This window comes from Dasypus novemcinctus, chromosome 26 (genome assembly GCF_030445035.2).
Source record: "Dasypus novemcinctus isolate mDasNov1 chromosome 26, mDasNov1.1.hap2, whole genome shotgun sequence".
Lineage (NCBI taxonomy): Eukaryota > Metazoa > Chordata > Mammalia > Cingulata > Dasypodidae > Dasypus > Dasypus novemcinctus.
Genome location: NC_080698.1, coordinates 53,776,015 through 53,800,014, shown reverse-complemented (window position 1 = coordinate 53,800,014; position 24,000 = coordinate 53,776,015). Strand labels below are relative to the sequence as shown.

Below are 24,000 nucleotides of genomic sequence, written 5' to 3'. Positions count from 1 at the left end.
AAAGGAACCCGACCGGCTCAAGTCTGGAACGGATTGAGCGCTGTGACTCTCCATTTTGCAGATTCAAGTTAGACTTTGGTTCATTCGGCCTAGAAATCTTCTGTCTATAGAGATAAGTAAGAACTTGGTAGACTGCCCATCTATTTCTCTTCTAGGTGTCCCACGATCAACGAGCCAGGGCCACAGGTCTCTGCAAATCAGGCTATTCTGATCACTGCTTTGCCACACCTGCCCTGTCTCTGGGGAACAGGTGCTACTGCTCAGCCTGTCCCTGTGTGAATGTCAGGGCATGGGGGTATCTGCTGTGGACACCCAGAGAACCCACACAAGGCTGCAAATGGTCCTCACCATGTCCCCACCAACTTCCTAGTACCCTGTGCTAGACTTTTAAAGATGTCAATAAGAGCCCAGGCTCGTACCTCCTGTAAAATACTAACTGCAAAGGGGAAGAAGGTAACGTCATAGTGGGGCACCCTGAGAGCCACCCCAGCCAAGAGATCACCACGGGCGGTCTCAGCAGTGGACCAACTGGCACTGTGGCCCCAGATCAATGCAATTAGGATACACAGTCGTTTCTGTGATCCTCCTGCCAAAGATGCCGTGTTCTGAATATAAGAGGAAACATCAGCTAAACCCCAATGAAGGGCCTTCCACAAAATAACCGGATGTCACCCTCACAGGTGCCAAGGTCAAGAAAGTTACAGACAGACCAAGCACCTGTCCCAGGCTGAAGGAGGAGGAAGAGATACCATGCAACACTGTTTTTTTTTTTTTTGCAACAAAGGACATAATTGGGCCAACTAGCAAAACCTGGATGAGGCCTGGGGATGAGATGATTGTGGGTACTGAAGCGGACTTCCTAATTTTGATGCCTGAGTTGTGGTTACGCAGGAAAATGTCCTCGATGCTGGCAAATCTACACTAAATTAGCCAGGGAGAACGGGGCGGCATCTTGGCAGCTCGCTCTCCACCAGTCTAGGGAGGCTGTGTTTTTGTACCGTACTTGGGACTTTTCCAAAGGCTTAAAATTGTTGAAATGTAAAAACATTGTCTTCTTCCTAAAAGTGACTGTACTTTTTTTTCAAATTACTTAAAGAAAGAGGCAATACATAGAGCAGGGAGTGAGAGCTCAACGGTGAGTACGGCTCAGAACGCTGGGCGCTGTTGGCAACGTGCCATGTCTGCACTCTCCAAGACACAGCTGCGAACCACGTGGCTAATTGGCACCCGAAATGTAGCTACTGCATCCGGCTGTTTTTATTTTATCTAATTTAAATTCAGAAAGCCACAAGGGATTAGTGGCAACCACAATGGACAGTGCAGATTTACAGAGATCTGAGTTCAAATCCTTACCAACCCTGGGGCAAGAGGCTTAATTGCCTCAGTTCCCACGTCTGAAAAATGAAGAAGAGAGTAGCACCTAGAGCACATGCTGCTGGGAAGATTAAATGAATCGAGACACTTTCAGCGTCTGTCTCCTGATGAGTCTCTCTGATGCCCCCGTGTTAGGGAATTCAGCCCAACCCTCTCCACAAGGCTGTCTTGTCCGAGCGTCTTTCTAGTTAAAGTCTGTCTCCCCTTTAACTGACCCCCAGTACTGCCCTCCAAGGCTTTGCACACATCCCCTGCACCCCCATCAATCCTTTAGCTCTCTAGATGGCTCTGTAGCCCCTCATGCTTTCTCTTCTCCAGCTGGACATCCCACCTCTCCCTCACGGTTTCACAGAGAGCAGCAAAAATCACACAACTGTGTGAGAAGAATCCTGTTTTCCTAAAGGTCCAGGGGAGTGTCGGCCAGCGTCCTGGCAATCACCTGAGCCCCTCCTGACAGTGGAAGCCCCTGGCCCCACAGTGCCAACTGGCACCCACTTCCTGCTTCCTTGCCCAGGCCGCCAGGTCAACCGAGGCTGCCTCTTACCGCAGCGCGTTGTGCGAGTCTGAGAACCCGTCTGCTTCCGTGTCCTTCACAATCGTCCAGTCGAAGACCAGTCCCGCGAGGGTGCTAAACGTGTTCCCTGGAAGAGCAGAGGGGAGGGCGGAAATGCATCGGAGCCCCTGGAGCCAAGGGAATGGGAGCTCCCAGCGCAGGCCAGGGCAGTGCTCAGCCTCCATGCCCCTGCACTTCAGGAAGGGGAAACTGAGGTTAAAGGAATGAATTTGGGAAGCAGACTTGGCCCAGTGGTCAGGGCATCCGTCTACCACATGGGAGGTCCATGGTTCAAACCCCAGGCCTCCTTGACACATGTGGAGCTGGCCCATGCGCAGTGCTGATGCGCGCAAGGAGTGCCCTGCCACGTAGGGGTGTCCCCCACATAGAGAAGCCCCACACGCAAGGAGTGCACCCGTAAGGAGAGCTGCCCAGCGCGGAAGAAAGTGCAGCCTGCCCAGGAATGATGCAGCACACACGGAGAGCTGACACAGCAAGATGACGCAACAAAAAGAAACACAGATTCCCATGCCGATGACAACAACAGAAGTGGACAAAAAAGACAACACAGCAAATAGACACAGAGAACAGACAACTGGGATGGGGGGTGGGGGAAGGGGAGAGAAATAAATAAATATGAAGATCTGGCGGTCTGGCCCAATTCCCTTCCAGTAACATAACTGGTTCAGCCCCCTCTGTCTGGTTTGCCACAGTCGCCACCACACCCTGATGTCCCACTCCCACTCCACCTCCCTCGTCAACATTCCCTGCCTGGCCATGGCAGGCATCCGAGTGCTCAGCTCCCCAAGACAGAGCATGTGGGGTCCAGAGAAGCTCTTTCTACAGTGCAGAGTGCAAGGTAGTTAAAGGGAGAGTCCTGCGTCCTGGCTCTCGATCTGGGAGAGCTCAAAGGCCAAATGCAACTCCGCTTAGCCCAAACTCCAGAAAACTGCAGTGTCCTTGCCATTAATTTTCAGGACCTCTGTCATTAAGGGAGGTGGCTCCCTTATAACCCCTATAACCTCAAAACTACTTACAGAAGTAGGTTTGGGAAGTTTTTCTCAGAAGTCCAAGGTAGGACCCAAACTACCCACGTGTCTGCGAAGATGCACCCAGCAGCCTTCTTGACGGGAAGGGAAGGACATGTGGTGTGCAGGTGGCCCAGCACGAGGGGGACCCTCCAGGCGGGGGCAGCGTCCCCAGCACCTGTGGATCCCCCCACTGCCCACACCACACTCACCTGTTTGAGTATCTGTTGACTAAATGGAACCCCAGAGGGCAGGCATCATATATTTCTGCAGCCCCACTGGTGTCTCAGCCCAGGACTGACACACAGTAGGCGCTCAATAAAAGAGTGTAAGCAAACAAAAGGTCTGTGGCTTCTCAAACCTCAAAGCATTCTGTGATTTGTTTTCTCTTCCTGACCTTGAGGGCTTCGGGCAAATACTAAAACCCACACCAGCAGAGACTCTGAAGGCTTTCAGTCCAACCCTGGACTGAAAACGGATGCCGCACTCCATCGAATGGGGGACAAGACTCTTCTTGCACAGCTTTAGTGACGAGGAACTCACCACCTTCCAACACAGCCCATTCCTCTGTTTGTTTTAACAGCTCTGACCAGAGAACTTGTATGGCAGTTTAAATTCTCTTTTGAATCCCAAAAAGAGACAGATCATGTTTCTGAACTAATCCATTCCTGTGGGTGGGAGACTCTTTCAATCGGGCTACATCAGCGAATGACTCAGGTCAAGTCTCCAGCCTCTTGCTGGGTCTCATAGAAACAGAGACACACGCAGGAAAGGGGGCTCTGCATGTGTCATCTGGCCATGTGAGCAAGAGGACTGCAGGAAAACAGATGCCCAGGGATGGTGGGGACCGCGGCAGAGACCAGCCTCCCTCTTGACTCGCCACGTGGGCAGGACCACAGGACAGCAGGAGCTGACTGTGGTGAGAAAGCACCCCTGAGGGTGCCTTGATCTGGTGAATTCATGTCCTTGTAATTGTTAGCTTTTACCCCAAATAAATGCCCTTTACAAAAGCCAACCCATTTCTGGTACTTTGCATCGGTAGCCTTTTGGCAGACCAAAACAACTTCCTTTCGGTAAGCTGAAACCTGACCTAGAGAAAGAAAAGCAGGCCCCAATTCCCACCTTCCGATGACAGAGCCAAGCACGACAGCTTTGCAGGATGCCCACTCAGGACAAGAACGGGTCTTCCTATTATCACATTAGATTGTGAAATAATGACCAGCAACTAAATACGTTAAGTCCACCAAGAGGTCCACTTCCATTCAAGAATCACAAAAGTGCGGGGAACATACACTCTGCGCCGTTACCCCAGTGTTTGCCACAGTCGTGAACCCACGTCACTGTCAAGCATCGCTTTTCTCCTGGATCAACTGGGAACGGCAACATCCCCCTACCGGGTCATTTGGAAGGTTGGATGGAGAAAGCACAAGATCGGGGCGCTGCTTTCAGACCCTTCCGCTTACTGGATCCCTCCTACCAGTGAGGAGACTGGACCTGAGAGAGCCCCGCTGAAGTGCCCTTAAACGTGGAAGAAAGTAGCAGGAGATAATGCCCTCGGGCATCGCAGGGGCTACACGTGGCACTCCGTTTTTCAGCCTCTTTGCTCACCCCTCTTTGAACTCATGTCGAGGGGCTCCTGCAAGTCCACGATGCTCAGATGGCACAGAATAGGGTGTGAGTGATTGCTCCAAGAGCAGAAAGTGTCCTTGGGCTCCAGAAGTGCTGCTAACCTGGGCAGATGGACGGGGCAGCACTGGATGCTTAGCTGGCAGGGCTCGTTGCAAATGAAAATGTGGGGCTCCCTGCTCAAAAGGGAGCGGGAGGTGCCAGAAGGCAAGTCAGACTCAGGCAGATTGGAAGGAGGACGGGGAGGGGGTCCCAGCATGGAGGAGGGAGTGTACCTCAGGTGCGGGGACGCTCAGAGGGTGAGTGCAGACTCCTGAGGTGCCTGGAGGCTCTGCCCTGCAGAGGGGGTCGCACGCTGCAGGCTCTGCTCCCAGAAGCTGCTGGGCATCGCCAAAGTTGTGCAGACCAGCGCCTGCCATTCACTGCTGCCCTCTGCTTTGGGACAGCCTACAAATCCCACGCCTGACACGCAGGGCTCTGCAACATCCTGTCCTAACCTCACTTGGGCCCAGCCCCCTACGGCCACCCCACCTTTGCCCCGAAGAGCAAAGAAAAACCAAATTCCTTGGTGTTCTCGGAGGCGTCCACCCATTTTTGTGCCTCTCTGCCTTTCCCTGCCCAGCAAACTCCACGTTCCTCGAGGCTCAGCTCAAACATCATCTCTTTGCAGAAACCTTCCCTGACCTCTGACCACCCACCTCCAACCTCCCTCACCCACCTCTTCTGTGGCCCCCTGCCTCATTTTGCATCCAGCTTACTGGATTATAAGCCACACCTGCTTCTATCTACTTGTATGCGTGTAAGATTTATTTGCACATGCGCTTCCCCCATGGCCTGAGTTTCTGGGGGCAGAGGGCATGTCCCTCCAGCTGTACTTAGTAAGTGTTCAATTAATCTTCTAGTTTACAGAGCACCTGCCACGAGGCCAGGACGATGCTAAGCACTTCACACGCTTCTCCCCAGAAGCTTGCAGCCTCTAAGGTAGGTATCACTATTTCAATTTCACGCATCAGCAAACAGCTTTAGAGCAGTTATGGTGCTTATCCAATGGCTGAATCAACAAGGAGGGAGGGTCTGGTGAACACTCTAGAACAGTGGCCTGGCCCCAGGCGACCTTGGCAACGGCTGCGAATGTTTTTGGTTGTCACGACTCGGGGAGTGCTACTGGCATCTAGTGGAGAGTTCTCAGGGACGCTGCTAAACATCCCGAAGTGCATCGGGAAACTGCCTATGACAAAGAACCATCTGCCCCCAATGTCAGCGGGGCCCGTCCGCTGAGAAACCCTGACCAAGAAAATAAAACTTACAAAAAATGGGAGCCCAAGTGGTCAGGGAGGGTTTCAAAGTCAGGGTAAGGCCTGATTTGGATTTGCACTTTGGGAAGATCCATCGTCTGCAAGACATCTTTGCCTGACTTAGACCTTCTTTCAATAGAAATCTTAACCTCAGAGCTTCCCTTGCCTCCCTTACAAAGAGGCAGGCTCTAGCCAAGTCAGCCTGCCTACGACCAGAACAGACGGTGGGAGAATTCCAGGCCAGAACAAGCCAATATTCTCTGATGAAGTGAAGCTAAGGGCGGTGCACGGAGCCAGCGGCACATCCCCGGCTCACACACACGTGCCCAGCTCTCACACACGTGCCCAGCTCATACACACACGTTTCCAGGCTCACACATACGTGCCCGGCTCACACACACATCCCTGGCTCACACACACGTGCCCGGCTCTCACACACGTTTCCAGGCTCACACACACGTCCCTGGCTCACAAACACGTGCCTGGCTCACACACACGTGCCCGGCTCTCACACATGTGCCCCAGCTCACACACACGTGCCCGGCTCTCACACATGTGCCCCAGCTCACACACACGTGCCCGGCTCACACACACATGCCCCGGCTCACACACACGTGCCCCGGCTCACACACACGTGCCCAGCTCACACACACGTGCCCCGGCTCACACACGTCCCCAGCTCACACACACATGCCCCAGCTCACACACACATGCCCCAGCTCACACACACATGCCCGGCTCACACACACGTGCCCGGCTCACACACACGTGCCCGGCTCACAAACACGTGCCTGGCTCACACACACGTGCCCGGCTCACACACATGTGCCCCTGGCTCTCACGTCCCGGCTCACATACATGTGTCCCGGTTCACACACATGCCCCAGCTCACACACACGTGCCCGGCTCACACACGTCCCCAGCTCACACACACATGCCCCGGCTCACACACACGTGCCCAGCTCACACACATGTGCCCTGACTCACATACATGCCCGGCTGACATACACATCCCCGGCTCACACACACGTGCCCCGGCTCACACACACGTGCCCAGCTCACACACATGTGCCCCTGGCTCTCACGTCCCGGCTCACATACATGTGTCCCGGTTCACACACATGTGCCCAGCTCACACACATGTGCCCCCGGCTCTCACACACGTCCCCAGCTCATACACGTGCCCCTGGCTCTCACACCCGTCCCCAGCTCACACACACGTGCCCCAGCTCTCACACACATGCTCTGAGGTCTGGACGAGGAAGCCAAAACCAGCCCACCAAGCTGGGCAAGGAGAAGCCGGCAGGGAAAGTGCTCACAGCGTGGTTTCCAGGGAGCCTCTCCCAGCTTCCTCTGACGCCCAGGGCAGCCCAGCAGGCCGACTTCCCACAGCCTCGTTCTCCAGGACCACACAGCCCCGGAGGCTGCAGCAGAGCCACTGAGCACGTGGCGTGGCTGTGGCCTCAAAGCCCCAGAGGGCACGGGGTCACCCTGGAGGCGGCTTCTGCCTCCTAAACCGCTCCCCCAGCACCCCCTGTGCCTTCCTGACTCATCGGCCCTCCAGGAGGAGGAGCAGGGCAGCCACGGCAGCCGGCGGGCAGGGCGGTGGCGGCCGAAACCCAACCCGGCCACGGGGAGCAATGGCTGGGGGGCGGTGACGCCTCACCTTCAGAGTCCAGAGCCTGGATCTTCAGCTCCAGGGGCGAGTCCTCCAGGTAGAGCTCGCGGGTGGTGGAGACGATCTGGATGCCGTGGATGAGGTCGACAATGGCGTCGCAGCGCAGGACCTGGCCCGTCACTGGGGGGACGGGAAACAGAGGCTCAGCACTGAGGGCAGCGTCCGTCCCCTCCAACCTCCAGGGCGTCCGGGACAGCTGAGGCTGCTTTCTTCCCAAGTCTCACTCCTTGGGAAAGACTAAAGCAACCAACCAAAGAACAAAATGCGCTCGAGGCCAAGGACCAAAACACCCCTCAAAAGCCAAGCAGCTGATGAGAGCCACCGAGTGCACACTCTGAACGGACCGTACAAAGCACGGGGCTGCATGACGCAGGAACCCAGCGTGGAAGATGGACTCCGGTTCGCAGGGCAGAGGTGAGAACGTTCTCTCATGAACTCTAACAAATGTACCATACAAAAACGGGGTGTTAATAATCCAGCAGGTTGGGGGGAAATACACCAAATGTAAGATGCAGGCTGTAGTGAGTAGGAATACTTGGATGATGCTCTTTCAGTTTGAAACATGTTTCACAACAACGCAAGGTGTTGGTGGGGTGATGGATGGGAGCCCGGTATGATGAAATGCATGTTTGTTTTGTAAGTTCACAATTTTTACTATACACTAATTATTTATGTGTGTTCATGCATGAATGATATACTTCAATAAAATTTTGTGTGCATTTTACTTGTTCCATAAGATATATAAGTGGCGTTACCTGAAAAACTCCTAAGTTATCATGCAATACAAAATAATTTTCATCCTTCTCCATATAAAAATACTTGTGTACTCTTTAGTGAAAGTGATAAACAGGTATTTTGTTGGAAAACACAAAAGCCTATTTATCAAAAGCCTTAAAAATATGCATATGCTGTGAGCCACTATATTTGGGAATCTATCCTAAAGGAAATAACCTGAAAGAATCCAAAAAGTTCTCTGCATAGAAATATTTATTTCTATATATAAAACATCTGAAAGCCATATATATATAAAGGGCACAGCTTAGAATGCTTAGAGGACAGCCTCCTGTTAAGGATATTATTATTATTAACTATAAATAAAAAGTTTAAAAATAAAAATAAATTTAAAAATATAAAAAAGAAGAATATTACTCAACCAGTAAAAGTAATTCTATAATTAAACAAAAAACTTTATGTCACAGTAGGTGGGAGAAAGCATAACAGAAAAGTATATTAGTTGTTTTCTAATTATTCTGCCAATATCATACAGCATGTTACATAGAGGGAAATAGGAGGAGTGGATTTGTAGGCCATAGCAAACTTATTTTAACTTGCTGGCCATGAAGAGCTGTGTGCTTATCAAAGAGGTATTTAGAATGAAGCCCGGGAGGTGGATGTGGCGCAAGTGATAAGGCCTCCGCCTGCCATATGGGAGGACCCAGGTTTGATCCCTCGGACCTCCTGGTGAAAAAGAAGAAGAGAAAGCGTGCCTGCGTGGTGAGCCAGTGCGCGTGCCTGCGTGGTGAGCCAGTGCCCGCGCAGTGAGCCAAGTGCCCAAGTGAGTGCCCGCATGGCGAGCCAGTGCCCACACAAGTGAGTCACGCAGCAAGATGATGACGCAACAAAAAGAGGAGCCCCTCTGCATCCTAGAGGAGAAAGATAAGAAGAGAAGACAAAAGAGGAAAATAGACACAGAAGATCACAAAGCAAGTGGACACAGACAGGAAAATCAGTAGGGTGGGGGGGGGGAATAAATCTTTAAAAAAAAAAAAAAGAATGAAGCCAGCCTCCATGAGAGGGAAACAACTCAATGTGCTGGCCACCGTGTGTGTGCATGTGCCTGGGGGTATGTGACGTGTGTGTGTGTGGTGTGTGTGCATGGTGTGTGGGTGGTGTGTGGTGTCTGTGTGGTGTATGTGCTGTGTGCAGTGTGTGGTACGTGTCTGTGGAGTGTGTGTGATGTGTGTGGTGTGTGGTGTGTGTGGTGTGCCTGTGGTGTGTGGTGTCTGTAGTGTGTGATGAGTGTATTTAGGTGTGGTGTGTGTATGTGTGTGGTGTGTATGTCTGTGGTGTGTGTCTGTGGTGTATGTGATGAGTGTGTGTGTGATGTGTGTCTGTGGTGTGTGTCATGAGTATATGTATGTGTGTGGTATATGTGTGGTGTGTGTGCATGTGTATGGTGTGTGGTGTCTGGTGTGTGTCTGTGACGAGTGTATGTGTGGTCTGTGGTGTGTGTGTCTGTGGTGTGTGTTGTATATGGTGTGTGTCTGTGGTGTCTGTCACGAGTGTGTATGTGTGTGTGGTGTGTATGTGTGTGGTATGTGTGCGTGTGTATGGTGTGTGGTGTGTGTGTGGTGTATGTGTGTAGTGTATATGTGTGTGGTGTGTGTGTAGTGTCTATGGTATGTGTGATGAGTGTGTATATGTGTGCGTGTCTGTGGTGTGTGTGCATGTGTGGTGTGTGGTGTCTGTGGTGTGTGTGCATCTGTGGGGGACCCGCTCCACGCCCCGTCCTGCTGGGGTCTTGGGGTCTTGGGGTCTCGGAGTCCACCGGGCAGCGGCCCTGTCTCAGCCACCTCTGGGGCCCCAGGGCAGGGCTGGCCGGACCCCTCCCCGCGCATCCCCCTCCCCGCACGCCCCCCTCCCCACGCGTCCCCCCTCCCCGCGGGCCCCCCTCCCCGTGCGCCCCCCTCCCCGCGCGCGGCACCAGCCCGGGGGTCGGTCCTTACTGACGTCCTCGGCGAAGATGATGCTGGTGAGGCGGGCGGGCTGGGCGAGGCGGGCCTGCACCACGGCCTGCTGGGAGCACTGCTGCTCTCCCGCGCCCAGGGGCTCGATGCTGGCCACCTCCGGCCGGGTGGACGACCTGCAGCCGGGGACACGGAAGAGAGTTCAGTCTGGCACCGCATGGAGGCCAGCAGCAGAGCCGGGGCAGGCACAGAGCTGGGGCGGGCGCAGAGCCGGGGCGGGCGCAGAGCCGGGGCACCCAGGCTGCCCTTGGACGCCCGCACGGGACACAGCCCCCTGCCGGCTCAAACCCGGGGAGAAGCGGGGTGCAGCCCAGACCCTCCAACAGGGCACACGGGCCCCCACAGAGCCAGTCCAACAGGTCCTGTGTGCTCCTCACACTGTCACGATACAGCCACCTGTGAGACCACCCCGTTGGCATGGAAACAATTCTCCATCCAAGGAAAACTGCTTATGCCGGGGCAAAGAGGAAGCCCCGTCCCTCTCCGGCCTCCACCCAGCTGGGGCCTGGCACGCGGCAGGCTCTCAGACGTCAGCGCCCGCCCCTGGATGGGCTCCGCAAAACCTGGAGACCCCCGACTGATATGACGACAATTCTAAAGTCAAGCTCCAGCGCGCACAGCCAAGGTGGGGAGAGAGGCAGAGAAACACATTAAACAAATTAATCAGCAAGGTCCGTGAGATGGTTTCAGACGATGAGCCAGGTCACGAAAAAAACAGGATGGGGGGCAGGGGGGTGCCGCGCCAGAGCCTCGGCTCGGCGTCTGTAACACGGGGACAGCAATGTCCCTGAGCGGAGCAAGACCCAGTGTCAGTGCACGAGGTAGACGGCACAGCAAAAGCCGGAGCGGAGCATGTGCTGCTCACGCCATCTGCAGGCGGGGTGCTCGGGGGACGCCCCCCTGGAGAGGCATCGGGTGGGACCCTAAACGCCAGGCAAGCAGGGGACCGCTCAGCCGAAGCTCAGGGGTGGCCCCGGAGGCCAGGGACCAGAGCCCTGCGGAGGTCGGGAAAGCCAGCAGCGCTCCACGGGGAAGGCGCTGGAGGCCACGGAAAGGAGAAGGTTTCACGTGTAACTTTTTTTTCAATATAGCAATTAGAAAATGTAAAATTACCCGCGTGGCTCGCGCTGCTTTTTACTGGTTGGCACTACCTTAGGACCCGTGCCTGTGCCCCGCAGAGCCCCTGCCTCGGTAGAGGAGATAAAAGGTGCGGTTTCCAGCCAGGGTCTGGGGGCTGCTGGGGGCAGCCTACAGAAGAGGTGGGGGAATAGGGGAGCAAGAGGGGGAATTTCAGCCCTCTCCAGCTTGAATCAGGGAGCCCTGCTTGTGTTTATTTATGGACTCTGTTGAAGATGAACAAAACGGTGATTGTCCCCATTTTATCCTTGGGGAGCCTGAGCCTGGGAGGAGGGGGTGGTATTTATAGTCCACACGTGGAGCCCACAGCCCCTGCTCCCAAGGAGCACAGAATAGGATACATCAATCACACTCTTTCTCAAAGTGGAAAACGATGAATTTTTTAAAAACTTTTAAACGATTTTAGATTTACAGACGGGTCAAAGATAGTACAGAGAATACCTGTATATCCTGCTCCTAGCTTCCCTGAAAGTCACATCTTATACCCACGGTACACTTCTCAAAGCTAAGGAATGGAATTGGTGCAACACTCTGAGCGAAACTCCAGACTATTCAGATTTTCCGTTTTTCCACCAAATGTCCTTTTTTTTTGTTTCTGGATCCAATCTAGGATCCCACATTGTGGTTATTCAGCGTGTCTCTTCAGTCTCCTCTGGTCAGCGTGAATTTTCCTAATTTGTTCCCTTGTTTCCAGTCACTTGTATGTATGTGTGGGTTTAATGTCCTTTGAAAAATATCTTTGCATCCTAGCGCTGCTATCGGCACCCATTCTAGCTCGGCGTGAGACGTGCTGACCCAGTGCTTTCTCTCGTTTTTGTCTGTGTTTACATCTACTTCTGTTGTCTTCCTTTAGTCTCTGAAATGCTGTTTGCCCTCAAGTCTCCTAAGGAGGGGAAAACAAGTGCACCTTTGGGGTTTAGACTCCTGGGGGGGAGGTTCCCTTGCAGGGGAGGGGGACAGTCCGTCTGTAAACTCACAGGGCGCAGCCTGGCGTGTTCGGGCCATCCCGGCCTCCAGGTGGCTTACCAGGCATCCTCGTGGGCTTTCCTGCCACGGGCAGACACCACTTCTTGTCAGTGTCTTGCTCTTTGGGACAGTCTGAGGCCCCTGGCTTTGGGTGCACAAAGGGACACAAGACACAACAAAAAGAAACACAGATTCTTGTGCCATTGACAACAACAGAAGCGGACACAGAAGACGACGCAAATAGACACAGAGAACAGACAACCGGGGTGGGGGTGGGGAGAGAAATAAATCAATCAATAAATCCTAAAAAAAAAAAAAGACACAACAGACCCCGTGTCCCTGGGCCTCAGTGGCTGCACCTGTAAAAAACAGGGCCACCACCCACCCTGCATCCTCCGAGGGAGTGTGGTGAGGTTTACATGGAAAAACGGGTGGAAAAGCGCACTAGAAAGTACTTTTCAGAGGATTATGAAAGGAAAGGAAGGGATTAGCGAAGTCAAATAGAGACGGCAGTGGGTGAGGGAGGGGCAGGCAGGTTAGACGGGGCTTTAGCTTTATCTATGTTTTATTTCTTTAGAAAAAGACTGGAAATATAATACATCGTTAACCATGGCTAATTCTGGATGGTAGGAATATTTATTATATCATCATTTTTCTGCATTATTCCAATATCTTCGTAATATTAAGAGTATCTTCCCCTAACACTGGGTGTAACTCAGAGAGCTACCGCGATGCCCTCGTTTTACAGGTACATAAACCAAGGCTCAGGAGGGAGAGGAGGCTGGTTTAGGGCACACCGAGGGCCAGGGCTAGAACACAAGTCCCCCGACTCCGACTTCGGGGCTCCTTCTGCTGTTCGAGCCACCTCCCGGCCACGGCGAGGCCCCTAACTCCGTGGGCCGAGGCCGAGAAAAAGCCCACCAAGTCCCCTTCCTTCCAGGCCAGGGAGGGACAAGGGGCCATGCACGGGCAGTGCCGGACTGTCCCTGCTTCCAGGACAGGGCCGGAAAAGAGTCCCCTTGTAGGTGTGGAGGTCAGTAGGACAGCCGGAGGGTAACCCTGGGACCGTGAGCCCAGGCGTGGGTGACCGCTGTACGAAGGCAGGATGATCCTTCATGACTTACACCAAACGGACGTCACCGTGACAAGGTGTTAATAATAGGGTGGGATATGGGGAAAAATACACCTGTGTAAACTGTCAACTACAGTTAACATTAGGAGTCGTTTTCCACCAGTGTAGCAAAGGTACTACACCACTGCTAAGGATCACTAATGGAAGTATGAAGGGTAGGGGATATTTCTTTTTGGCATAATGAAAATACCCTAAAATTGATTGTGGTGATGAATGTACAACTCTGTGATTGTACTGAGAGCCGTTGGTTGTATAGTGTGTGAATAAAACTGTTAAAAAAAAAAAAAGGAATCTCATTCTACATGGAAGGAGGGCAGATAATTCTTCACAGAAACAGTGGTTAATCAAACCAAGTCAGGGTGGGAGAGAGAGAAGGACGGCAGGAACAGATAAGAGAGCTGGCTGGCAGGCCGGAAAACCTAATTTCTGGTAAGCGCTGAGACAGCCAGGGAACATTTTTTATTAAATGTTGGGCGGAAGGTATAAGAGATGAGAAAAGGCACTAAGGAGAGTGCCCACCACCTGTTAAGCCCAGAGCTAAATACTTAAACCTGCCAGATCTTTTAATCCTCCCAACAACCTGATAAGGGAAAATCAAACTGAGTCTCAGAGAGGTTAAGTAATTTGCCCAAAGCCACACAGCTGTAAGTGGCAAGGCCAGAGGTCACGACTGGATTGGTATGACTCCAGATCAGATGCATATCCCGTGACACGTGCATTTCCCCAAAGTCAGGCATGCACACCGCTGGAGAGTTTAGGTGGCTCATGTATTTTAATTATTACATATTGATTTTAAAGTGTTTTAGGGAGAGCAAGTACATCAAACTCATGTACCCATGAATGTTACTGCTGAAGACATTATCAGTGCAAAGAAAGCACGTCATTTTAAAGGAAATGGTAAGCAGAAATGTTAGTATAGATGGTCTGTACGAGAGGCAAAATTTGGGAGGCGGATGTGGCTCAAGTAATTGAGCTCACACCTACCACACGGGAGGCCCCAGGTTCGGTTTCTGGTACTTCCTGGAGAAGACGAGCAAGATGGTGAGCTGGCATGACAGGCAGGTGCGGCAAGCTGACGCAACAAGGAGACACAAAGGAAAAGACAATGAGAGACACAACAAACCAGGCAGCCGAGGTAGCTCAAGTGATTGAGCACCTCTCTCCCAAATGCGAGGTCCCAGGTTCAGTTCCCAGTGCCTCCTAAATAGAAGACGAGCAGACACAGGGAGCACACAGCGAATAGACACAGAGAGCAGATAGCGAGTGTGAACAATGAAGGGGGAATAAATAGATAAAATAAATCTTTAAAAAAAAAAAAGTCAATTTGATAGCCATATAAAGCGACTGCAGCTTGGGAGATGTGGCATTACCTCGGGGACTTCTGGAAGTCTGGGTCAAGGGGGAGAGGAGCTGACCCCCACACACCAGCCATCCTTCCCTCTGATGCTGAGTCTGTCCACGAGCTGCCGTTTTCCAAGGCTGCTGGAAAAACGAGGACAGCGCAGCCTCCGGCACCGATATCGGGAGCCCTAAAAGCCAGGCGGCCTCCTGCCTCGCCGCGCTGGGCCCTTCACGCCACGACCATGAACCCAAATGCCAACGCAGCCGCGCGGCTGAGCCTCACGGAAAGAGGCCAGGGCCAGCTGGGCACTGGCCGGGCAGAGCAGCAGGGCCCGGCGCAGGGCGGAAGGCCGAGGAGCCAGGCGCTCTGACCTGCCACGCGCGGAAGCAAGGTCTGCGGCTCTGACCGCCCAGTTCCTGCGGACGCGGCATCAGGTTCTGCAAAAGCAACGGGCCCAGCTCGTGGGCGCTCCGCTGAAGAGCCTTCCTCCACCTGCACGGTTCAGACTGCCGCTCCCTCCGCACAACGCCAGGGGGAGGCTTGTTCCTCCCACCTGCACACGTCCTTCCACGCCCGGCAGCCGGGGGCCAGCAGGAACGCCCATCCACCCCGAAGCACACGAGACGGGCGTCGGGTCAGGAGAGGGCAGCCCACCTCTCCCCGCGACCCCCGCGCAGTCTACAGGAGCACTCGGGGACGGCAACGTGGCCTCGCTCCGTTCTCCCATCCGTGGACGTCTGCCACCCACCGTGACACAGCGCAGAAGACTTCACCTCTCTAACTACACTACAGTTCCCACTACAGTAGAACAGAATCGCACAGCATTAGTAGAGCATAATACATATGCGTAGGACAGTACTGTGTGCATAGTATGTCATTAGTATAGCACAGGGTAGCATGGCATAATTTATATAGTATAGTATGAATTGCATATATAGTATAGTATATATAGTACAGCATAGATAGTACAGTATTTGTATAGTATTTTATATATAGTATTGTACAGTATAGTATTATTATAGTACAGTATATATAGCATAATGTACAGTATACAATATATAATAGCATATATAGTACTAGCATAGTACAGTATGTATAGTATAGTATAAAATTGGTAGTTTTATTACATTATAGTGTATATAATATATATATAGTATAAGTATTGTATAGCATAACTTAGTATTGTGTAATACAGTATTAGTAATTAAAGGAGTAGTATAATAACTTATATACACTATAGTATGCATAGTATAGTGTTAGTACTATATGGTAGGGTATTAGCATAGTTCTATTATGGTATAGTGGATATAGTATTGTACTGTCCTGAGTATGGCAAGGAGCTGTGGGAAAACAACAGCTTCCCACTGAACTGAGAGTGATACATCGGACCAAAGACAGACTCGGCCAAGTCCAGTTTGGCCAGCAACGAGCATTTACTTAGGGAGCTTAGGTGGGGTCCTCATTCTGGTGGCAGGAGGAGAGAGCATTTCCCAGGCTCAGTCACCTCAACCAGTGAGCACACCCCGCAAAGCAAAACAAGGGGGGTCTTTTACAATGCACGCCCAGGTGCAAATGCAGCAGGCACAGGAGGGCACGCAGCACTTCTAAAGAATGCAGTGTTCCAAGAGTTACTGATGAGTCCCCAGGTCACAGCCAGCTCCCGAGGCTTGCCTTTTGACTACTAGGAATGCTGCTGCAACTGGGGAAGGGGGAAGAGTGGGAAGGGCTGGGGAGAAAACGCAAAGTCCTACATGCCACAGTGTACGTAGTATAGCATTAGAAATGTATAGTACAATTTAGGACAGTATAGTACATAAAGTATATCGTATATACATACAGTATTAGTAGTATGGTATATATAGTATAGAATAGCATAGTATATATATACCATAGCATAGTATATGAATGGCAATTACCATACCACACTACACATACTATGCATGCTACACTATACCATACTATACTATGGTGCCTACTGCAAAAGGTGGGGATGGATTAGATGAAATAACAAATACAAAGCTCTTATCACAGGGCCTTCCACCTGGCAAGCTCTCATATTTAGGGAAAAGGAGCGGATCTCCCAAAATGTGGGGGTTGTGGTCCTGCAAGGATTGGCCCGATTGTGGCCACACAAACTGTGCTTTGCTCCTGGAATAAGGAAGGAAGCAGGGACCCCATGAGCTGCCTCCACGCCCCTGCAGCAGCCTCCTCCCTCTGACCACTCGGCACCCTCAGAGCCAAGATTCAGACTCAGAGGGGATGCTGGCCCGGGTGGCACGGCCGGCAGCAGGAGGCCCCGACAGGCCCGACCTCTCCCCGCAACCTCGCCCCCGCCCCCTGCTCCCCCTCTCCTTTGCTCACGCCCACGAGGTCCCCCACTTGGCAGCCGTCCCACCCACACTCCAGCAGCAGCCTCGTGGCTCCCGTCCAATGGCAGCTCTTCCCCGCCTCCTCTCAGCTCCCACAGCTCCACTGCTCTCCCCGGGGTCCCTAATGCATTCAGCCTAGTATTCATTCATTCATTCACTGCAAACATACTTATTGGTGGTTTGCAATGTTCCAGGAACTGTCCTAGGTGCTGCGGATAAAACAAAGCATAAAATATACATCAGGGAAGCAGATGTGGCTCAACTGATAGAGCATTCGCCTACCATATAGGAGGACCAGGGTTCAAACCCAGGGTCTCCTGGCCCATGTGGTAAGCCAGCCCACGTGCAGTGCTGCTGCGCACAAGCAGTGCTGTGCCATGCGGGGGTGTCTGTCCCCCACATAGGGGAGCCCCACGCGCAAGGAGTGCACCCCTCAAGGAGAGCCGCCCCATGCAAAAGCACAGCCTGCCCAGGAGTGGTGCCGTACACACGGAGAGCTGACGCAGCAAGATGACGCAACAAAAAGAGACACAGATTCCTGGGGCCACCAAGAACACAGGCAGACACAGAAGAACACACAGCAAGTGGACACAAGAGAGCAAAATAATGGGGAGGGGGGGAAGAGAAGTAAATAAAAATAAATCTTAAAAAAATAAAATAAAATACCCATCAGTTCTCACCTCTGTATAGCTTACATGTTAGTGGGAAAACCAGTATAAACAGCACAAGAGAGTGAATATGAACTCCTAGACAGCCAGGGTCATGGAAGAAAATAAAGCAGGAAGGAGGAAGGTGGCGATTTTAAACAGGATGGGCAGGGGAAACCTCCCTGAGAGGTAACATGGGAGCCACTCTGAAGGAGAGGCAGGCGTGGATATCTGGGAGAAAAGTGTACTGGGTGAAAGCTCCTAGACAACGGCTTGACAATGATCTTTTTACCTGTTAAACTTCCCTGACAGTGTCTGAGAAGTTCTAGGCCTTGTTCATTTCTTAACATTTTTTATTTTGAAATTATTTCAAACTTAGAAGGAAATTGCAAAAACAATACAAAAACAATTCAGAGAACTCTAATATATTCTCTATCCAGATTTACCAACTTTTAACATCTTGCCACATTTGTTTTATCAATAGAACTGTCAAATTCTAAGCATTTGAGTACAGGTTGCATACCTCATGCTGCTTGGACATAATACTGTCTTATACATTTCCTAAGAACAAGGCTACACATTTATGTAACCACCTTAAGAGCGGCTCTCAAGTTCTAGAAATATTACATTGATATAAAGCCTACAGTCTATACTCCAGTTTTTTCAGTTGTCCTTTCGGGCATTTTCTCCTCCACTGTTAAATCCAGTACAGGATCATGAATTACATTTTATTGTCAGCATCTCTTTAATCTCTTCATTAAAATTGTGGTGATATACATACAACATACATTACAACCACTCCCGATAATACAATTCCGTGGGGTTAATCTCATCCACAATTTTGTTCTATCATCACCATCATCCATGAGCAAAACTTTTCCATCACTCAAAACAGAAACTGTACTAAGGTGCATTGCCTTCTCATACCCAGTCCCCACCCGGCCATGTCCCTGGTAACTTCCACTCTTCATTTCTTGCCCTCGCTGGATCTAGCATAAGACTTTGATACAGGTTTTTGTAGATGTCCTTTACCATATTTTGAATTTTCCTGTATTCCTAGTCTGTGAATTTTTATCACATATGGATGATGAATATTCTGTATCTGTCAAAACAATTACAAGGGGTTATTTCTTTACTCTGTTAATATGGTGAGTTCCAATCATCAATTTTTAAAATATTAAACTAAACCTGCATTCCTGGGATACACTCCACTTGGTATACACGTTTTACATACACACATTATATAGAATATATAATGATGTGTATATATATGTCTATTGACCTTTTTATATATTTCTGGATTTGATTTGCTATATTTTACTAAGGATTTTTGTGCCTTTGGGCTGCGGTTTTTTCTCTTTTTTTGTTGCTTTTGGGGTTTGTTTTTTTTGCCCACCAATGGGAGTACTGATTTCAAGGGGTTGTGTGCCTTGCCTATAGTGTCCAGATGGCTCTAGGGCCCTCAGGAGCACCCTTATTTGACTTTGTTTACTGGGGCAATCAGTGAGATCTGCCTGAATCAAGCATAAGAGTAACCTCTGGAATGACCTCTCAAATCACTGTAAAACTCTTTCATATTTAATGTTTTCTCTTTTTGGTCAAGGTCTTTTTCCAAATGCATTGCTGGTTGGCACTTGGATTAAGTCCTCAGGGCCAGGGAGGCTCATCCCCAGGAGTCATGTCCCACGTTGGGGGGAAGGTAGTGCATTAATCCGGGGCACTTCATTAGAGAAAGGCCACACTTGAGTTTTCAGGAGGTAATTCTTACGCAATAGTTATTCTCAGGCTACATTTCAATTTTGCAAGAATAAGGTTCATAAGTACAAGCATTAGCATCAAGGGCTTTGCATAGTGGTCTTTTTTCTTTTATTAGGCACTGCCTATGTACTCTAGTGATTCTTGCCTCTCTATTTGAGAATGCAGCAGGACTTCCAAGGATGGGAGTTTAATATCTTATTATTATATGACCACATTTGTATTCCACACAGGCATGCTCCAGATGTGCCCTTCCCAACACATCCCCCTACCACTGACACCCTGCACAGTGACCCTCCCCCGCCATAGTGTGGCTTTTTCTTAAAATGTTGTTGTCTGGTTTTTATATCAGTGTAAATGATTAAACTCACAAAAAATGAGTTGGGAAATGACCACACCGCCTCTCTTTTCTGAAAGAATTTGCAAAGGACTTGCATGATTTCTTCCTTAAATGGTTCACAGAATTTACAGGTGTAAATGGTTCACCTTCCTTTACAGGAAGGTTTTGAGTTACAAATTTAATTTTATATTTGCACAGTGCCTCGCGCTTTTCCATCACAGAAGTCCTGTGCACTAGGCAGGTCGGCTGTTCCCAGAGTACAGCTGGGGACACTGAGGCTCAGCACCCGCCACTCAGCCATGCGGCCCCCTGACCTCTCCACACCCAGCACTCAGCCATGCAGCCCCCTGACCTCTCCACACCCAGCATGACTTCCTCCCAGATCACACATCCGTCAAGGATTCCAGGCAAGCCCAGAGCCTTAGGCATCCCTGCCCCAAACAGTCCAGCCAACAGGCGAACAGGACAAACGCTGACACGAGAGTGTCACTCCTGTTGGTTTAGCTGCCCAGACTCCATCCACCCCTTTTTTGATAACCATACCCAATTTTCCCAGGGGTACCACCTCTTCCCACTTTCAGTCTATGAGGTTCCAGAATGCTGAACAGCTCCTCTGGACACTGGCAGGCCCCCGTCTTGGGCCAAGACAATCACAACCTTGTATTCCCCAAGCCACAGAGAGGGGGCTCAGGTACAAGTGAGTGGGCTGAGTTATGGTGTCCAGGTGTTTGGTCCACCAACACTGGCCTGATTGTTACTATGAAGATGTTTTGTGGATTTAAATCAGTTGATTGCATCTAGGGATAAGTGCATTTACCACCAAGGAAGGCCACTGCCTTCAGCCATGAGAGATGGTCTCCTCCATTTCCACTGAAGACCTTAAAAGGAGAACTGATGATTTCAGCAGTCAGAAAGAATTTCTCTAACTCAGCCAGCTTCTTCTGGGGAATACACGGAAACCTTCATCAGAGCTCCCAGCTTGCAGCCTGCCCTATGGAATTTGGAGTTGCCAATCTCCATGGTAGCATGAGTCAATTCTTTTAATACAGCTCATATTTACACACGTGTGTGCATGCACGCCTGGGCCTCCTGTCAGCTGTTTCTCTGGGAACCCTAATTCAGCTTGTGACCTAATAAGTGTGGTCAACACTTGTGTACCACTAGCCTTGACTTTGGCAGGCTGTAGGGCTGGGCCTGTTAGCCCAGGGAAACGCTGACCAAAGCTAGGATAAGTGGACTGAGAAACCCAGTCCTGGTGACATAACAGAACAGCTGCATGTTTCAACACAGCATTCCGTTGCTTTCCTTAAGCCATTTTGGTTTGAGTTTTCTGTCACAAACAATCAAGCGTCTAAACAAATGAACTCCCCCCAACTGAATTCTTTAAGGCTTGTTATCTTACTTCATTCAGAATCCTGGTACCATCATTTATAAAAAGAAATTCCCATTTGTTATATGCTCGTTACTTGTCAGGCACAGGGCCAGACATATCTGGGAAATAATGAGATAGTGTCTGGTCTTTGTCCTCAGTTCCCCGGAAAGCAGCTGTGTCTTTGGAATTTCCTGTGATTGGAGAGTCTGGCTCTTTTGGGTTGTTCCAGGACCACACCTGGTAGTTCATATGCTAATGAGGATGGGGCGGGGCCAGCCACAGCTGCAGCCTTAGGGTGGGGGCTGGCCCACCAGAAAGACTGACCAGGTGATCAGGGGGCTGGGCTGTGAGCCAGGTCACATGGGCCCCAGGTGTGCATCCTGGACTGAGAAAAGACGTGGCTCCAGTGGCACTGGCTCCTCGCCGAGGACCTGGAAGCTTGTAGCTGAGCCGTCCCTGACATCCGTCTCTGCAGCTCTTTTTATTTGTATCCTTTCATGGTCATAAAATCGTAATCGTTAAGTATAGCGCTCCCAGCGAGCCATTCCAGTGAATTAGTGAACCCTAGGGGGGGTGGGAACCCCCAACTTGGAGCCACTTGGTCAGAAGTGTGGGTGCCCTGGGCTCGAGTGTGCGGCTGGTGCCTGAAGGACAGTCTCGTAGAGGGTGGCAGAGCTGCAGGTGGAGTCGGAATCGTGTGGATTTGTTACCGGAAGACTCTGGGTTCTGGGTTTCCAGGTCTTGGCTTACGTTGCATAGAAGAATTTAAGGACACACCATGGGGTAGGCAAGGAAGTAGAAAGTTTACTAAGAAACAAGAAAACCACAGGGTTTAAGGGACTGCCGGTGCACTGCAGGGTGAGCTGCGCCCCGGGGCTGCAGGCCGGGCTTTTTAAAGTCCCTCCTCCCTCCACCCCCTCCCCATCCTGTTGGGCGGGGGTGCAGCTGTTTGCTGTTCTGACTGGTTTGCCTCACGTGTCAGTTTCTCGGGGGCAAATGATGAGGCCTTTTGAGGGTATCCGGGGCTTTCCCTTGGCTCCAAATGGGATTCTCATTCCAGGGTCTTGCGGGATCTCTCAGGGGGTGTCCGGGCGGGGTCTCAGGGCCATGTGCTCTGCAGGCCACTGTCTCTGCTGGGTCAGCCGCCTTCCTCCTGACACTGCCCGCACCTCCCTCAGATGGAGTGCAGCCTTTGCAGAAGATGTGGAGGCAATGTGGACCCCGTGGAGGTTCTTGCTAACCTACACAACATCACAGTATTTCACTTGCCTCCCAACAATCCTATTAAAACCCCCACTGGATACAGGGAAGGACGGATGTCAAGCAACCTGCCCACAGTCACATCCCTAGAAGAAGGTCTGCACCGGCTCAGGAGCCCTGATCTGGACACTAGCCCACCCCGTGTAACTCTCAGCTGAAGGCGGCAGAAAGGGCCCCGACAAGGCCAGCCGCCCACCCTTCACTAGGACCTGGCCGCAGGGCTCCCGGCCTGAGCAGAGGGCAGCCTCAGCTTCTCCTGCCAGCACCACCCCCACCCTCAAAGGTGCCCTTGAGACTGCTTTTCTAAAGTGTCATTGATTTTTTTTAAACTTTTTAAAATTTAAAATAACTATTAAAGGAACCTGGGTAAACTACCTCTCACTTTTGCAAAGGCACAATTGACTTGCGACTCCAAGGACAGGGTGCACCCCTGACTCTGAGTACCAGCTCTGCTACTACTGGAGAAAAGGGGGTGCTCACTGGGACACAGAGACTGACTGCAGGCAGAAAGTTTATTGGGGAGCTCTCCCAACAGAGGAGGTCTGAAGAATAGACTTCAGCCCCCTTCTGGAAAAGGGGGATTTGAATTTATACAGTACATTCCTAGGCGAGGAAATGATAGTCAGTGGGAGGGGGCTGAGGGTCCCAACGAGGTGCAGGGGCCAGGCGAAATTTTCCCTGATACGGCTAGGGAGTTATGTTTTCTTGGAATGCTGGAGGAGCAGGTGTTCCTCTGATCTGCAGGGAGTGACTGTCTCTATCTCCCTTTACTCTGGTTTCCACAAGGTTTCTTTGTTCAACCTCTGGGGAAGTGCCCTGCTTTTAGACACTCCAGCTTATGGGGGGCTTGTCTTTCCTCAATGCATGTGAGGGGAAACTGAGTCATTGCAAACCTTGTTAATTATTGCAAACCTAGAGGAGGGAACCTCTAACAGCTACTAAATGGATGTGAGGCATAAGGAAGTCAGAACCTCTTGGTCTCAGCCACTCATCAGTGAGGGAGTGAGAGGCTTTTCTACTAAGAGGGTTCTTTCTTTTTGAGGATTAATACACAACGCACTTAGCATAAACACTCGCACGGGCAATGTCAGCGCACACACACTACACACCCTGGCCGCCCCTCCCTCGGGACGTGTCTGGCCGGCAGGGGCAGCTGCCTGGACGCCGGCCCCTTCTGCCGGCCCTTTCCTGCTGTTTCAGTTTCCTGGGCTGCTCAAGCAAAGGCCAGGCAATGGGCTGGCTCGGACAAGGGGAACTTAATGGCTCACGGTTTAGAGCAGGGGGTCTTAACCAGGGGTTAAAGATTTCAGGGGGTCTGTGGGCTTAAATTGAAAAGAAAATCAACTTATCATCTTTATGTTCTCTGACCTCCGATGCTG

At 51.2% G+C, this 24,000-nt stretch overlaps 1 protein-coding gene across 1 annotated transcript in view; it reads right to left on the bottom strand.

Annotated features, from left to right (window-relative positions):
* The window catches only part of NUP210 (nucleoporin 210), a 122,741-nt gene that overhangs the window by 90,049 nt on the left and 8,692 nt on the right, over nucleotides 1-24,000 (bottom strand). The window contains exons 2-4 of the mRNA XM_058288876.2: nucleotides 10,281-10,417; nucleotides 7,543-7,674; nucleotides 1,919-2,015 (exon numbers count right to left, since the gene is read on the bottom strand). Coding sequence (XP_058144859.1) covers nucleotides 1,919-2,015; nucleotides 7,543-7,674; nucleotides 10,281-10,417 — 366 coding nt within the window. The remainder of the gene's footprint in view (nucleotides 1-1,918; nucleotides 2,016-7,542; nucleotides 7,675-10,280; nucleotides 10,418-24,000) is intronic.